Source organism: Zingiber officinale, chromosome 10A, assembly GCF_018446385.1.
Source record: "Zingiber officinale cultivar Zhangliang chromosome 10A, Zo_v1.1, whole genome shotgun sequence".
Classification (NCBI taxonomy): domain Eukaryota; kingdom Viridiplantae; phylum Streptophyta; class Magnoliopsida; order Zingiberales; family Zingiberaceae; genus Zingiber; species Zingiber officinale.
In genome coordinates this window covers 35,996,319-36,013,775 of record NC_056004.1, presented here as the reverse complement: position 1 = coordinate 36,013,775, position 17,457 = coordinate 35,996,319, and the positions used below count along the sequence as shown (strand labels likewise).

General features: G+C 36.2%; 1 protein-coding gene across 1 annotated transcript; it reads right to left on the bottom strand.

Moving 5' to 3' along the window:
- Positions 1–595: 595 nt before the first annotated feature.
- On the bottom strand, positions 596–13,544 carry LOC122027643 (leucine-rich repeat receptor protein kinase HPCA1-like). Its single transcript, XM_042586638.1, has 19 exons — positions 13,094–13,544; positions 12,837–12,960; positions 12,686–12,757; positions 12,361–12,435; positions 12,184–12,255; positions 11,950–12,111; positions 11,741–11,815; positions 11,582–11,653; positions 11,438–11,509; positions 3,630–3,698; positions 3,464–3,538; positions 3,306–3,377; positions 3,094–3,228; positions 2,550–3,007; positions 2,330–2,482; positions 1,979–2,118; positions 1,679–1,898; positions 1,379–1,614; positions 596–1,179 (listed from the first exon to the last, which is right to left on the bottom strand). Exons 1-19 carry the CDS (start codon positions 13,170–13,172, stop codon positions 727–729), a joined length of 2,814 nt encoding a protein of 937 aa, XP_042442572.1. The 5' UTR covers positions 13,173–13,544; the 3' UTR covers positions 596–726.
- Positions 13,545–17,457: the final 3,913 nt, after the last annotated feature.

The window sequence follows — 17,457 nt, the reverse complement described above, 5'->3', positions numbered from 1 at the left end:
AAAGAAAATTAATGCAGTTTTACCAGCGTTGAATTTAATTATATATATATTAACGAAAAATTTCAAGGGTTAAAAGGCCAATGTTTTGAACATTAGATTGAAGATCATGAAATTATTGCCCGTGTACTTAATTTAAAATAAATTTTCAAAATTAATGAAAGGATTCGAAATGCATTTCAAGAATTATTTATGTTTTAAAAAATTTAGAGAAATTGGCTATATGTCACTGAATTGTTATATGTCAGTGGCCAAGCTTTTTCTTGAAATTAATCCTTCCATTATTTGAAATTAGAGAAAAATCTTCTCTTAATTTTAGTGCGACAGCTTTGACCTACAAAAAATAAGTTCATATAACAATTTATGCTTAATTGCTAGGGAAATTTTAACCATTATATATATTTTTTTTTAAAAAAAATTGTCTATTTAAACTTTTATGCACTGTCAGAGAGACAACAACGAATCTATTTTAAAGAAACAATTTTAATACTTAATTGCTAGGGAAGTTGGCTAGCTATAGTGAGAAATACTGGACCTCAAGGCATACTGAGGTTAATTTGAGAAAGAAATGATAGTTCTTAATATGAATCTCTTCGCATCAAGAAATTCGTTTTTTTTTTATATTTTCCTACAGTTGTACAGTTCTATTACATTTTAGCACACAGATTACCAGCAAAAACTTAGTATTGTCCTTGTATAGATTTGCTAATCTGCAAGGCATAAGCTCTGTCACTTGGGTTCAGGTTTTGCAGAGAATGAGTAGGCACCACTATAATCGAAGGCACCCTCACTCGGATCCTTCCTTGAGCCAGAAATGGTAGATGACTGTGAGTGTGCGCTTAGATCATTAGATTGCAGCAGCATCTCAATTTCCTTCACGACATCACTCATCGTTGGACGATCTGCAGCTAGTTCTTCTAGGCATCTCAATGCCAACTCTGTGTACTTCCTGAATCCTATGAGATTAGTTGCGATTTGAATTACAGGATCCATTAATTCCTTTAGCCCATAGAATTCTTCATCGCTAGAATCTATCGCCATCTTCACCTCACGAACGATGTATTTTCCTTTCACAATTGGTTGCTTGGCAGTGATCATCTCCAGCATCACCACTCCGAAGCTGTAAACATCACTTTTGTCTGTCAACTGTTGTGTCATATAGTATTCAGGATCAAGATATCCCTGTAAAGGAAGAGCATTAATTAAGCTGTTGAGTTTATGCACTACTACTACACAAATCAATTTTTAGAAATAACATAGGTCCTATATAATCTGCATTTAAGCAATTCTTCATGATCAATCATATGCTATCACTATAATGATGCGATGTAAGCACTAGAAAAATGTGATGCACATATTATGAAAGAAACTCTCATACTACCATTGTTCCTTTTACTTGAGTGGAAACATGGCCCTTTTCATCGTCCGATATCAACTTTGAAAGGCCAAAATCTGCGACCTTTGCATTCAAGTTTTCATCCAACAGGATGTTACTTGACTTAACATCCCTGTGTATGATTGGAGGATCAGCTAGTTCATGAAGATATGCCAATCCTCTAGCTGAACCAAGTGCAATTCGCAGCCGCCGCCTCCAGTCTAGCAGTATCCCACTTTTTCCTGAAATTACAAGTTAAGGAAAGGCTCATGTATGACAGGATGAAATTCAAGGTGTCGAGCTTACCAGAGAGGCTCTCTCTTAGTGTTCCGTTGGGAACGAATTCATATACCAACATCTGCTCCCCTTGATCAAAGCAGAAACCCACCAGTGATACAAGGTTTTTGTGATGAACTCTTGATAGCAACTCGATCTCTGTCTTGAATTCAAGTGCACCTTGTGTTGATCCTTGCTGCGCCCTCTTGATTGCAACTATTGGCCCTCCTGGAAGCATTCCTCTATAGACCTGAAGGGAGTCAAGTAATAGAATGTCATTTCTAGAGTTTGTTGCTCATAGAAGTTTGACATAGGATACTGAACAATGACCTTGCCATAACCTCCAGAACCAATCTCATTAGACACTGAAAAGTTATTGGTGCATCTTCTAAGTTCTTCATAAGAGAACCATCTTACTCCCTTCAACTGTGGTGCGTCACTGTTTTCTTCTCCGCTGCGTGTCCATGATCCTGTAAATTTCCGAATGTAAAATAGATTGTATCTGCATGATGCCCTTGTTTTAATATTACAACGAAAATGCAAATATTTTCTTCTGTTTTTGGCTAATAATTTTTCTTTCCCTCTGAGGTCCAAATCAATGAAGCACTTTAGCATTCTCTTGTACTTGTTGAAAGTTTAAACATGGACAAGATATAGAAGGAAACAACAGTTATGACTTACCAAAAGGCTTGCTTCGTTCGATGGTCCTTTCTCCACGTCTTCTGTGTCTCAAGGCATAGATAGTTACAACAAGGAGTCCAATAACCAGAAGTGCACAACAAGCTGCTATTCCAATTTTCAATCCAACACTCATTGTGGATCTTCCTTCAACGGCTAAATGATTTCATTGAGTCAGTAAAGGAAAGAGTTTTAAATGTGCTACAAAAGGTGGAGTGATCACCTTGGAAAGGGTATGTGGATGCATTGAAATAGTAAGGACCAAACAATATTGAAGGATGATTGCTCAGGCTGAACCCAATCTGTTGGATCTGAGACCTACTGAAGTACATTCCAGTGGATGGGAAAATTTTGACCTGTATGTGCATATAAGAGTCGCTGTCTAAAAATGGATTTTGCAAGAATACTGATCCAGGTGCTAGACCAAGTATTTTCTGCAACTCATTTTCCAGTTCTTGGAACAGCCCTTTGTTCGACACATCTAGGAACAAAGGTACTTTGAAGTACATCACTCCCTGGAATGGGTAGGCACAGCTGCAACTCTGAGGATTAGGACTCTCATCCGGGGGGCACAAGTTAGACACACAATTAACACTGGTTGAGTAAGGAACTGGTGACTGTTGGCTAAGAGTGCAGTATTTTTCATTTGATGACTCATTGCAAACAGGATTCCCTAGGAGTCTGGAATAAGCGATGGATTACTGAAAGTTTTGATGAATAAATTGAATTGAAACATAATGAACAAATTTATATATCAGTGTTCTCACATCAGGGATTCATTGTAATTGCCCGTCACTCGGAGTCTTGAGAGACTATTATTTTTGAAGCTCACAAGATTTAGTTTCTGGCTGACAGACGTGCCCAGTCGAAGGGTGCCATTAAAATGATTGTAATCCAGTATCCTGTGAAAAGGATGGATTTCACTATTTGTTGTAAGAATAATATCTTTTTCCAATGAATGCCCTGGTGTGACACTTACACTAGACGTAACTGAGGAAAACTGAAAAGTGTTTCAGGTACTTCTCCGAAAAGCCCTCCTGATTGTATCACTCTGGAGCAATCAGCATGGAAACATTAGTCCAGGTTATCAACTACATTGCTTGATTCATAATCATGATGGATAGTTGTTGAACTAACAGTGCAGTGAGCGATGTAAGCTCCGAGAACCAAGCAGGTGTTTCTGAGGGATCAAAGCTGTTGTTGCTCAAATCCCTGAAAATCGTACAGTTGGTGTTCGAGGGTTAAATCAAAGTTAATTTAGTCAACTTAGGGAAGTGCCCAAGGAGATTCTGTGAAGCCTTACACATAATTGAGGTGATTCATTCCACTCAGATCTGGTACTAAACCTGTTAGCTTGTTATTTGCTAGGTTTCTGAAAAAAGATTGAGCAGGAAGTGAATTATTCTATTGCATTGATAAACTGCATCTGATGATGCATGCTAAACCACATATCAAATTTATGAAGATATACAATCTTTGTTCGCCATTGCATTGTTCTTATATTGTTCTCCTTATTTGATATCCTAGGATGTTTATGTAAGACTTGTAATACATCATATATAAACTAAAAGATGTATCTACAACATGATCTTGCTTCTATCAATCTCTAAAGCATAATAGAAAACGAGACAATAGCTCATGAATGGTTGAACTGATTCCATCGCAATGCTATAGCCTCTTACTCGTCACCGGAATATCCCGCGAACGCAACGGATGTTTTCCACAGGATCGAGCCGACGAACACCACGTTTCTTCTTAGTGGGGGAGAAGAAGGTAGAAGAGGAGAGTTAGGTTCAACATGCTCTAATGAACCTTATATCTTCCCTTTTATACCTGGCACAACCTATGGGAACTATCCACCATAAAAGCTCATTCATCATTAACAGTCCATCAATGTTAATGAACTGAGTTATTGGATCTACAAATTAAATCCACATCCATTTAATCCAAATCTTATTTATATGCATTAAGTATTAGATCACTTAATTAGATTTAGTCGCTTTAATGACAATTAGATGTGTGTGTGTGTTAATCAAGTGTAAGTCCACCTTATGGAGATTAAGTTTACCCATGTGAACTCAATTGGATCTAGTCCACCCATGTGGTCTTAATCCTACAATCTCTCACTTGGGCTATACTTGATTCTTTATACACCACACAACCTCTAAGTTGAGCTCAACATGCCAAATTTTATGGGTTAAATACCCCTTTAAACACTCTCATCCATTAAATCAATTAGTACAGAACTAAAGAAGTCATAGCTACTATAACTGTAATAGGACCTAACAGTAATCACAATACTAATATCATTAACGACATAGATCAAATGTGGATGTGTAATACAAGAATGACACGAAATGTGATCTACAAGTGTCCATTCTCATAAGTCCTCTTTATGACCCAAACAGATCCAAATCATATTTACCAGAACCTTATGCTAAACTGCAGTGGTGAATTATGATTCAACTTTATGACTCCAAAAGAAGTCCACATCATATTTACAACAACCAAATGCAAAACTATAATAGTAAATATGACATCCATATGTCAAAGAAAGTCAAAATCATATACACATATAAGAAAAACTGCAGTATATATAATGAGCCAAAAATATATGTTTATGAACATAAAGCATCACACAAAATACAGATTCCTACACAATAGGTATTTCGTCAAAAGGAAGAACCCCCATATTTAGCATATGCTGATAAAACACCTTGGGTGGCAAACCCTTGGTGAGTGGATCCGCTAACATGGAATCTATCCTTATATGCTCTATCATTATTTGACCATTCTGAACTCTTTTTTTAACCGCCAAAAACTTTATGTCAATTTGTTTAGACTTCGACGAACTGTGGTTGTTTTTGGAATATAATTCTACAACTTTATTATCACAGTTGATTCTCAATAGCCTGTCAATATCTTCAATGATTTATAATCTTGTGATAAGGTTCCGCATCCATATCTCGTGGTTGTAAGCTTCATAGCAGGCTATAAACTCTGCCTTCATAGTGAAAGTGGCTATTAGCGTCTGTTTGAGACTTTTCCATGATATAGTCCCTTCCGCCAACATGAAGATATATCATGTGGTAGATCTCCTGCTATCTAAGCATCCAGCAAAATCGGAGTCTGAATATCCAATGATCTCTAGATGACTCGATCTTCGATATGTGAGCATGTAATCCTTCATATTTTACAAATATCGCATAACCCTCTTTACGACTTTGCAATGCATTTGTCCAGGGTTACTCAAATACCTGCCCAACAACCCCACAATGTACGCAAGATCCGGACGTGTACATACCTAAGCATACATCAAACACCCTACTACGGATGCATAGGAAAATTGCTGCATTTCTTTGATCTCTTGTTCATGATGTGGGCATTGTTTCAAGCTAAGTCTATCACCTTTGTTGTCACAGTGTCACCGGGAGCACAATTCTGTATGTCATACCGAATGAGCACCTTTCTATATAAGCTTTTGTGATAGTCCAAATGTGTACCTTAAACGATCACGAACAATTTGTATACCTAAGACAAAAGATGCTTCACCAAGATCCTTTATTTCAAATTTACTGGATAGAAATGACTTGGTTTCTAGCAGCAGACTCGTATCATTGCTTGCAAGCAATATATCATCCACATAAGAACAAGTACAATGAACTTACTCCCACTGAACTTGATATACAAACATTGATCAACCAGATTCTCCTTGAAACCATATAAAGAAATCACTTGATCAAACTTCCGGTACCATTGACGAGATGTTTGCTTTAAATCATAAATGAACTTCCTTAGTTTACATACTAGGTACTTTGAGTCATCTGACTCAAAGTTCTCTGATTGCACCATGTATATAGTTTCTTTAATGTTTTCATTGAGAAACACAATCTTAATGTCCATTTGGTGTAACTCTAGATTATAATGAGCTACAAGGAGTCTTTCATTGAAGCCGGTGAAAAAAATCTCCTTATAATAGATGTCCTCCTTTTAAGTGAATCCCTTAGCGACTAGGCGTGCTTTATACTTTTCGGCATTGCCATGTGAATCCTGTTTTGTTTTAAATATCCATTTACAACTAACGAGTTTCACACCTTCAGGCAATTCTACAAGTTCCCAAACGTCGTTATCCGCCATAGACTTCATCTCTTCCTTCATGGCATTGATCCATTTTTCTGGATGAGGACACTGTTTCATTTCTTGGAATGATGTGAGATCATCTTCTAACCCAATGTCAAATTCATACTCTTGAAGATAAACATAATCACGAGACATCGTGGATCTCGTCTCTTTAATAGATTTTCTTAGTGGCACTTGATCTTGAGGTGATTGGGAGTCATTCTCAACCATAGGAGAGAATACCTCTATTTGAGATGGCACACCTTCCAAATGAATTGGAGGTGACATGGGACTATCATGGCCAACTACTTCTTTCGGTTGTGTAGCTTCAACAATATGTGGAATCATAATCATTTCACTAGCAGCTGCATTAGTAGTTATCATAGTAGGATCACTAATGTTCTCCTCAAATGATATTTTCTTAGCTTTATCACTCCCACCATCCTCAATGAATTTGACATTATCCACCTCAAAAAAGGATCTATTCAAGGGGTTATAGAACTTGAAACCTCTTGAGTTTTCAGAGTATTCTACAAAATGATAACTAACGATTCTTGAGTCCAATTTCCTTTCCTTAGACCTATAGGACCTAGTTTCAGTTGGACAACCCAGACATGTAGATGCCTAAGACTATAAGCTCTACTTGTCCATAACTCGTATGAGGTTTTTGTTACTACCTTACTAGGAAGTCTGTTGAATAGGTAAACAATAGTTTTGAGTACTTCACCCCACAAGGACTCCAATACAGAAGAAAAATGCAATCATACTTCTCACTATGTCCTTGAGGGTTCGGTTTCGTGGCTCTACTATACCATTCTGCTGAGATGTCCCAGGCATGATGTATTGCACCACAATACAACACTCAGCAAGGTAATCTGTAAATGGCCCAGGACGTTGTTCACCTAATCCGTCAGATCTACCATAGTATTCACTACCACACTCTAATCTTACCGTCTTAATCTTCTTACCAAGTTGATTTTTAACTTCGACTTTGAAGATTTTGAACATGTCCAGGGATTGCGACTTTTCATGAATAAGGTACAAGTATTTATATCGGGAATAATCATCTATAAAGCTTATAAAGTATGATTGACTATTCCAAGAAGCCTTAGAGAATGATCCACATATATCCATATGTATAAGCTCTACGACTCCATTACTTCGCCTTGAACCCTTATTACTTTTATGAGTTGTTTTCACCTTGATACACTCAATGCAGATTTCAAAATCTGACATATTAAGGGAATTGAGAATTCCTAGTAACATTAACCTTTCTAGGCGTTGTTTAGAGATATGCCTAAATGCCTATGCCACAATATGGATGAATTCTCATTTGTCACTCCACGCTTCACACCTATACTATGCATCATAAAATTATCCGTATGAGTTTCAGTGCCCAATCTATATAGCTTGTCAATCAAGGAACCAGTACCACACAAGATAGAATTTCGAAAAATACTAAACTTTTCATTTCCAAATGAACAAGTGTATCCGAATGTGTCCAAACATGAAATAAAAATTAAGTTTCGTTTAAAAGACAACACTACAAAAGTATTTTCCAAATTTAAAAGTATATTGTTCTCCAAACAAATTCTAAAGACACCTATTGCCTCAACTTTTGCCTTCTTGTCCGTTCCGATATAGATGAATCTTTCAGGATCAATTGGCATTAGGCTCATGAGGCAACCTTGCATAGTTTTACTTATGTGAGTAGTTGCATCAGTATCTATTCACCAAGTATTATTAGGTACAGTAGGTAGGTTAACTTTTGAACTAACAAAGTTGAGAAGTATATCTTTCTTGGCATGTCAGTTGGCGTATCTAGGGAAATCCTTCTTTAGATGACCTTTCTTTTTACAAAAGAAATAAGTTGAGTCCGAATCTTATTGCTTTTGCACCTTATACCCTGAATCCCTAGTCACTACAAGTTGTTTACCCTTACTCTTACCATTACCCTTCTTCCTTTTCTTGTTCAAATACTGAGATGAGGATGCATAGTGAGCACTTTTAGATATTTCACCTATGAATCTCTCTTCTTCTTGTACATACTAAGCTATGAGCTCATTTAGTGTCCATTTCTCTTTTTGAGTATTATAGCTAATCTCAAAAGGAGTGAACTGTGTAGACAGAGAGATTAAGATGAGGTTCACAAGGATACTTTCAGACATGTCTAACTTTAGCGTCTTAAGCCTTGTGACCAAGTTAGACTTCTCCATGATGTACTCCCTAATGTTACCCTTCCTTGTGTACCACATGGACACTAACTTCGTGAGAAGTGTAGTAGTCTTAACCTTTTAGTTTGAGGCGAATCGGTCTTCTAATTCCTTAAGGAAGGTTTAGCATCCTCCTTCTCAGTTATTGAACCCCTTGTGATTCCAGAATTGACATTCTCATGATCATTAGACTCATGTGATTAGATTGCTCCCACTTGTCAAAGTTCACCTTTTGGTCTGTAGTCGAATCATCAGGCAAAGGTGCACGGCGATCATGTTTAAAGACATAGTCCAGATCCATGCAGCCCAATAAGACCGTAATATGCTCTTTCCATTATCCAAATTTTGTGCCAGTAAGTATGGAGATATTATTCAAATTAGCAGACATTGAGAATACTATATAAACAAAAATAAAGAACATAGCTTAATTTAGCAATGAAGACATGTATCTTTATAGTTGTGCAATAACAAAATGCAACAAATAAAATATGCTACTATATGGGCATTAATATGGATATCTAGTGTAACATTACATTAAGTGTTTGGACTAAATTGTAACTTGCTATTGATACGCTCTAAATGACTCACGATCACCTTCATCTGCCACATAACTCGTCTTCCTTTGGGCCGATGCATTATGCGCATGATACTTTATTCATAAGTTTCCTTAGTTAGCTTTTGTTTTCTAACATCACTCATAATGCTTCTAATTAACCACACAGTGCCCCTTCCTTTGGGCCAACACACCATGTGCATGATCAAGAAGTTTAACTTAATTTATGAGCTTCCTTAAACATATATCTGACATAAGAATAATTTTCCTTTGGACCAATCACCTTTAGCATGGATATACATCCCTCTACACTAGTACTCCTAGCCTCCCCAATAGTTCTCGCTTTGGCAATAGTATAGGTTCAACTAGGTAGCAAGAGCGAAGAAGAATTCAGGAAGAAATTATTGAAAACTGAGCTAAATTCAGTTATCAATTAATTGGTATTGGATATCAATTGATTGACACTCCTTTTGATTGATCAAAAATGGATGTGAATTGATTCACACATGTGTCAATCCATTGATCAATCAATTGAACACACATGAATCGATCCAGAAAGCTTCTATTCGTTCGTTTATCCACCCTAGTTGATCTGCTGATCGATTGACTAACACCAATCAATTAACCGATCGATTCAGAAATCTTCTATGGATAACTTAGCGAACTCCAATCGATTAGCTGATCGATTGATGAATCAATTAGCCAATCGATCCAGAAGCTCTCTGTTGTCTTCTTACGATATTCAATCTGTTGATTGATCGATTGATGAACCTCAATTGATCAGTTGATCAATCCAAAAGCTCTCTGTTTGATTCTTATGAACTTCAATCGATTGATTGATCGATTGGTGACCCCAATCAATATCGATCCAGAGGCTTTCTGTTGGATTCTTGCAACTTTCAATTGATTGACTGATCGATTGATGACCCCAATTGATCAGTCGATCGATCCACAAGCTATCCTTTGGATGCTTGTCGCAAACGGCAGTTTGAATCGATTGATTCCTCATGCTAATCGATTGAGAAATACCAATCGATCAGCTGATCAATTCCGGACCCTTCTGTTCGCGAACTTGAGTATCCTAATCGATCAGGTCTTACTCCAATCGATTGGTAAGCACCAATCGATCAACCGATTGATCTAAGAAGCTTTTGTTCGTGAATCCGCGACTCTCAATCTATTCGGAACCTTCCCAATAGATTGATATAAAAAGAATGTCATTTTTGAACATGATTTTCTGCCCTAAAATCGCACTGACAATCTTGTTATTCATAGATAATGTGAAAAACTTGATTCAAAGGTTAAATCCTAATCTATCCATGCTACATTCAACGAATATGCATCAATTTCACTCATCCATATGGAATCAAATGCAAAGATTGATGTATTTGTGCCAAAACGTTGAAAAATAATCCTTACGCCTTAAAATTGATAATAAACTAATCCTGAGCTATGATACTAATTGTAAGACTTGCAATACATCATATATAAACTAAAGGATGTATCTATAACAGGAATCTTGCTTCTATCAATCTCTAAAGTATAATAGAAAACGAGATAATAGCTTCCATTGCAATGCTATAATCTCTTACTCGTCACTGGAATATCTCGCAAATGCAGCAGATGTCTTCCACAGGATTGAGCCAACGAATACCACGTTTTTTTAATGAGGGAGAAGAAGCTAGAAGAGGAGAGCTAGGTTCAGCATGCCCTAATGAACCTTATCTCTTCCCTCGTATCCCTAGCGCAACCTATGAGGACTATCCATCATAAAAATCCATCCATTATTAACAGCTCATTAATATTAATGAACCGGGTTATTGGATTTACACATTAAATTCACATCCATTTAATCCAAACCCTGTTTATATGCATTGAAGCATTAGATCGCTTAATTGGGTTTACTCACTTTAATGATAATTAGATATGTGTGTCAATTAAGTGTAAGCTCATCTTATGGAGATTAAGTCCACTCATATGGACTCAATTGGATTTAGTCTACCCATATAAACTTAATCCTACAATTCCTATTCACGATAAGGACATAGATTGTTGGCTTACATCTTTTGTAGTTTGGTTGATGGTTGAAGTTAGTATGATTTTACTTGAGGGGAAGTCTTATACTAAATCCATTAGCTGGAATCTTCCGCAACATCTTAAGTTGTTCAAATATGTGGTCAATTTGCCCATTTAAAATTTTAACTAGCAGAATATGTCATGTCATACAGTTCATTGATCTTTGTAAGATTGCTGATATTGGATGGCACTGTGCCATTTAGTAAATTCCTGTCCAATCGCCTGCCATGGAAAGAATTAAGCAGTTACTACCGAAGATCAGTTATAATTTAGGTTGGATTGAAAGATACTTACAGAACCTCAATGCTTTGCACTAGACATATGGAATCTGGAATTCCTCCCGTCAATGTGTTTCCATCAAAAAGTCTGCCAAATGTAGAACAATCGGGAGTTAATTTATTTCAAGTTTTTTCAAATTGTAGATGAAATGTGAATCTACAAAGTTCAACTTACACATGTAACAATGTCATTTTTAAGTGGAAGAGTTTTTCCGGGATGGAATCAGATAATTTATTTTTGTTGAAATGGCTGACAAGCAGGCATGGAAAGAAGGAACATTAATAGAAAAGAAAAGAAATTAAATGAACTATGGTATTCAACAATTCTTGCAAAAGTCGATCTAATTAACTTTCATTGCTTTCTACCCTTTTGGAATAACCTACAAATGTTTTGCGTTGTGAAGCAGGTCTAAGCCTGGCTCTCTTTCATTGGAGACTGGAAGGGGTCCACTGATCTGGTTGAAGGAGATATCGAACCAGAAAAGCTTGGAAAGCTTGCCCATGGACGATGGGATTTTGCCAGTGAACTGGTTTGAGTTTAGATCGCTGGGGAAATAACAGATCAAAGTGAGTGAGCATTCGAGGCTCGGCATTCCCAACCAGAATGATTTTGCTTACAGATATGTGAGGTTTTGTAGAGATCCTAGTTCATCTGGGATACTCCCAGTAAAGCTGCAACCAGCTAAGATTCTGCAAGATAGTACGCATTTTATCAGGTCTAAAACACTGCATAATGGACAGTTGAAAATGATTTGAAGCGAGTGAGTTCTTGTTATAAAAGGAGTTCTGCCTCACAGGGTGCTCAGCTTCATCAAGTTTCCAATGTTCGGAGTTAGTGGACCACCAAGCTCACTGTTGAATGATAAAACCCTGCAAGTTTCCAATGTTGTTTCACCGAGCTTGACATTTTTAAATGAAAAATCACAGAGCAGAGTTTATCAGTATGTTGAAGATGAAATGGAAGCTAAGTATTGGACTTCTGGAGCCAAGTAATGGGTATGCTGTAATTTGTTTAAATAATCAGAGAATCAATAATGTTCTTGGCAAAGGTCCGTTGTGATTTCAAAAAAGCTACACCGAGTTTACATCTGCCATGAGGTAAGACTGCAAGTGAACTTACAAAATTGTCAATTCGCTGAGTGTTCCGATGTCTGCGCTCAGTCGGCCCATGATCTCCATGGCTGACAATTCCCTGAAATTTGCAAAAATCAGGTCGAAACTCGTGGCAACAGAAACTAGAAACTAGTTTCAGTTTCAGAAAAGATGCTCACAGACTGGTGACTTTAGAGTCTTTGCATGAGACACCCTCCCAAGGTGTTTCACAAGGATCGTCGGTTGTCCCCCAGCTTGGAGGCGGGTTCTGCCACTCGCTCATTAGAGCCCGCAGAGCAGCAGCTGTAAAGGGAAGATGAGAAACATTTGTTAAGCGTACAACAAGAAACATCCACTCCCGTCTCCAATCCTTTTCCAAGTTGATACTACAACTCTAATTCATACAAGAAATTATCAGAGATAAACAAAAGGATACCATCTTGAGAGTCTGTGCTTCCAAAACCGGTCTGAAGACTCGCAACGAGTGCACACAGGATGAAGATAAGAGTTCTCATCTCTGTGCTCTTGCTGAACACGTACTGTGAGCGGTTCACTCCACTATCGGAAGCTCAACTCTTCTTTCTGTCACCCTACACTTCTACAGAATAGGTTACAACTGACCTACCTGCCATGATTCACCTCATCATTCCACCTGCAGCAGCACTCCAGTGGAAGAATAATCATAAGAACGGGCAACCAGCAAAAGAAGCCTATTAAAAAAATGCCCTGCTTTGACTTCAATGGACTTCAAAGTCAATGTCACAAGATGGAGTCTGTTGAGCTATTGAAAAAGTGGCAGTGATGAAAAGAAGATGTAATGCACTAGTAGCTCGGTTTGGTCGGATAGTCGTCGTCGTCGTCGTCGTCGTCGTAGCAGCTTGAAACGGTTATTGTATTTATTGGATTTGCTTTAGTTGGGAAGCAACTTGGCTAAGATATTATTAGCTCTCGACACAGTTCGATATGCTGATTACTCTTGATCGAGTGGTTTTGTCATGTGGCACATGTCAATTTATCCCCGCCTTTAATGATAACAAAAGAATAAATTGATGTCCTCGTGGATTAACTGTATAGATGTTTATTTTAATAAATTTTAAGGATTAATTTTTAATAGATGTAAAATATTTTATTAGGTGTATTTCTTCTAATTTATACATGTATTTTATCGTGGAACCGATAATACTGGAGTAATATCACATTTTATTCTAAAAAAATAGAATAAATTGAGCAACATGCAAATGCTCCCCTGAATATAATTGAGTTGGTATTTAGATAGTAAATTATCACATGAGAGTAATGTTTACAGACATGATCAAGTTAGTAGTTAGATAATAGATTATCATATGAAAATAAAGATTGAATCCTCATAAAAATAATTTCTTACAGGATACAATCTCTCCTGCTGAAAAGATTGCTATTATTTACCCTTTTCATGGTTGGCGAGAAGGCTAACATCAACGATAACCGAGTTGGTACAATTCGTGGTTGGCTGGTGATGGACAATCCAAAGGGAAGTTGGTTCGCCCCACACTTAAGTTTTTTAGATTTCTCGAAAAAGTGAACCATGTTTTGATATTTACTAAGGATGTACCTAATTTTTAAAATATCCTTTCCATCTATTTCAGTCATAAATTAAAGTAAGAATTAATTTTCAAACCGAACCAAATAAAAAACCCTTAATTATTTCAATACGAAATTTCATACGAAATCACTGACGACCAAAAAAACTTAAATATCTGTAAAATTTACTTCAATATATATATATATATAAAATTTTTAAAAATATAAAAAGGTTAATAAAAAAGAGAAATTATAAAATTAAAAGAATGTTAATACAAATAAAAAAAAATATTTTTAAACTTTTTTAATAGCTAATTATAAGAGAGAAAAATGAAATAAATTTTAAAATTCTAAATAAAAAAAATTGTTAGTATCAAAGACTTCACGTATATCCATAATGATGTAATATTGTCTCGTTTAGGTATAAGTACTCATAGATTTATTTTAAGATTCTATTTAAAATAAAATGTTTTAATATCAATAAAAATATTTTTAATCTTATCAACTCATCTTATAAATTCATATATTCCAAATAATTCTCTTCCCAAATAAAAGATAGTCATAATTCTCGTGGTCCGGACCTCTCCTCAAACATCCAATTACTATTAACCTACTCTGAGCCCCCCTTAAGTATCTGGTCACTCTTCTCCTCTAAAACTTTCTTACCATCTACTTTTTCAGGATTTCCATCAAACATCCGACCACTTTTGACATACTTACTTTTCGCTTAGAGTTCACTCTCCCACCTCTTTCGTTCAAGGCCACTATTCCATTCATGGTCTAAGCCTCCCTTAAGATACCAATTTTTATGACTACAAAAATTTATATATCTTTATAATGATATGATATTATCCAATTTGAGTTTGAGCCCTCTTGAATTTATTTTTGAACTCTATCTAAAAGTCTGATTATCAATAAAGATATCTTTCATCTTACAAACTCATCTCTATATATTTCTAATACGAAATTTTAATTATATTCCCTACTATAATTAATTTGGTATTGATTTAGTCCAATATCACCATGCTATTCGTTTTTATTTTTTTCCCCTCTTGTAATTAACTATTAAAATGATAGAAAATAAAAATATTTTTTTATTTACTTATTAATGTTTTTTAAAAAATTTATAATTTTTATTGACATTTTAAAAAGCTCTATTTAAAAAAATATATGTCAATTTTATATTTTTTTTATCTAATTTGATTTGATTCAATTCAATTTAATTTTACTTAAATAAAAAAATTATTTATTTATTTTAATTCAGGGTTGAAATAAATAGGAAAGATATTTTAAAAATTATATGGCCCTTTGATAAAAATTGAAATATAATGTGCCTTTTAGAAATTTAAAAAAGTGAGTGTGACTTTGGGTAAATATCGAATAATGAATGACACTGATGGACGGTATCAAGTTTCGATTGGATTTCTTTGGATCTTATTAGATTTTTTTAGTGTAAATTGGTGTCGGTTATGGTAGTGACATTTGGGCAAACGCTCTTGACAATTCTTCGATGGAAACTTGAATTCAAGTGGCCTGCACAAATACGCTGCTGCCGCTGTTGATTGATGTGCGTTGAGAGCAAAGCTGATAGCGTGCCACCGGCCCCCATGCAAATTAATGCAATAAAAATCCTAATTTAATGACCCGCATTCATCAATTTACCTTTCGAGAGTGCTTCAACATCTCTCAGGGACTGGATCTTTTGGTCTACTTATTCTGATTGGTTTTTGGATCGAGACAAGAGGATTGATGGAAGATAATGATCCCTACCTATTAACAAGTGAAAGGTCATTGTACTCCACCAATATAAAAATTGGACCATAAATTAATTCAATTTTTACGGATTAGAAAATCCGTCTCTCATCCCTCGGGCCAATGGCGGCGTCAGGTGATTTGCCTGGATTGATCCCGGACTGTGGCCCACATGTTGACGTCGATGTTGTTATCCAAGGTTAAAGTCCAGAGAGGCGTTAATACGGCTCCACGACATGATGCAGTAGTAAGACATGATTTGAAATTAACTGAGGCAGAGACAGATTCTATAATGAATTTTTTATTATGAAATCCAGGTCGAATTGCGACGAACATTTTCGGATTTATATGAATTAGGAAATAACTGTTTAAATTAATTAGCTAATCTAAGTATTTAGATTATAAAAAAGAAAAAGGAAAAATACTCCAACATTTAGAAGATTTTGGTAGACCAAATTAATTATATTAGAAGTTTTAAAAGTAATATATATATATATATATATATATATATATATATATATATATATATATATATATATAATAACATGATATTTAGACATAAGTCCTCATGATTTTATTCTTAGGCTCTATCCAAAAGAGTTTATGTCAATGGAGATATCTTATTCCTTTTGAACACAACAAATGGTATCAGATCCATGGTCCAGACCAGATGTCATGTGGGATGACTTTGAACGAAGTTCTGGGGAGGCATGAAGCTAGTCAGGATGACCGAATAATCACGGGGAAGTCTAGAACAAGTCAAGAGTGACCGGATGTGGATGTTTGTGGGGAGGTCTGAGGTAGGTTAGGGTGACCGGATGCTCGCGAGGAGGCCCAGAGTATGTCAAAGTGATCGGATGGTTATGGGGAGGTCCGCAGCAGATCAAGAGTGACCGGATACTTGTGGGGAGACCCGAAGCAGGTCAAGATGACTAAGTACTTGCGGGAAGATCCGAAGGAAATCAAGAGTGACCAAATACTCACAGAGAGGCCTGGATCATGAGAGTAATGATGGTCCTTCATTTTAAGAGAGGATTATTAGAATTCAATCAAAGTCCCACATTGAAAAGATATGGTAAAAAATCATGAGTTTAAAAGGATGTATGATATTTTCATTGACATGAGTCCTTTTGGTTAGAGCCCAAAAACAAATTCATGAGGGCTTAGGTGCAAAGTGAATAATATCATATCATTATGGAGATATATACATTTCTTTGGATACCTCTCTCATGTGTGGGTGCGTAGGAGGTGCAAATTCAGGGCCCAGATTACACTGAACCAAGTTGACCCATGTGCTTGGTGGCGAATGCAACAGAAGCATTAATATGAATTAATGTCGATCCCGTAACCTCTCGCCAATAATAACTGATTAGTAATGGCAGATGACTGTCATTAAACCTAGCATTGAGTCACCATAGCTCGATCATTCATTGTAGCCAGGGGTGAGCGCTCATATAAAAGGAGGTCGTGAGTAAGAGTAGAAGAAGC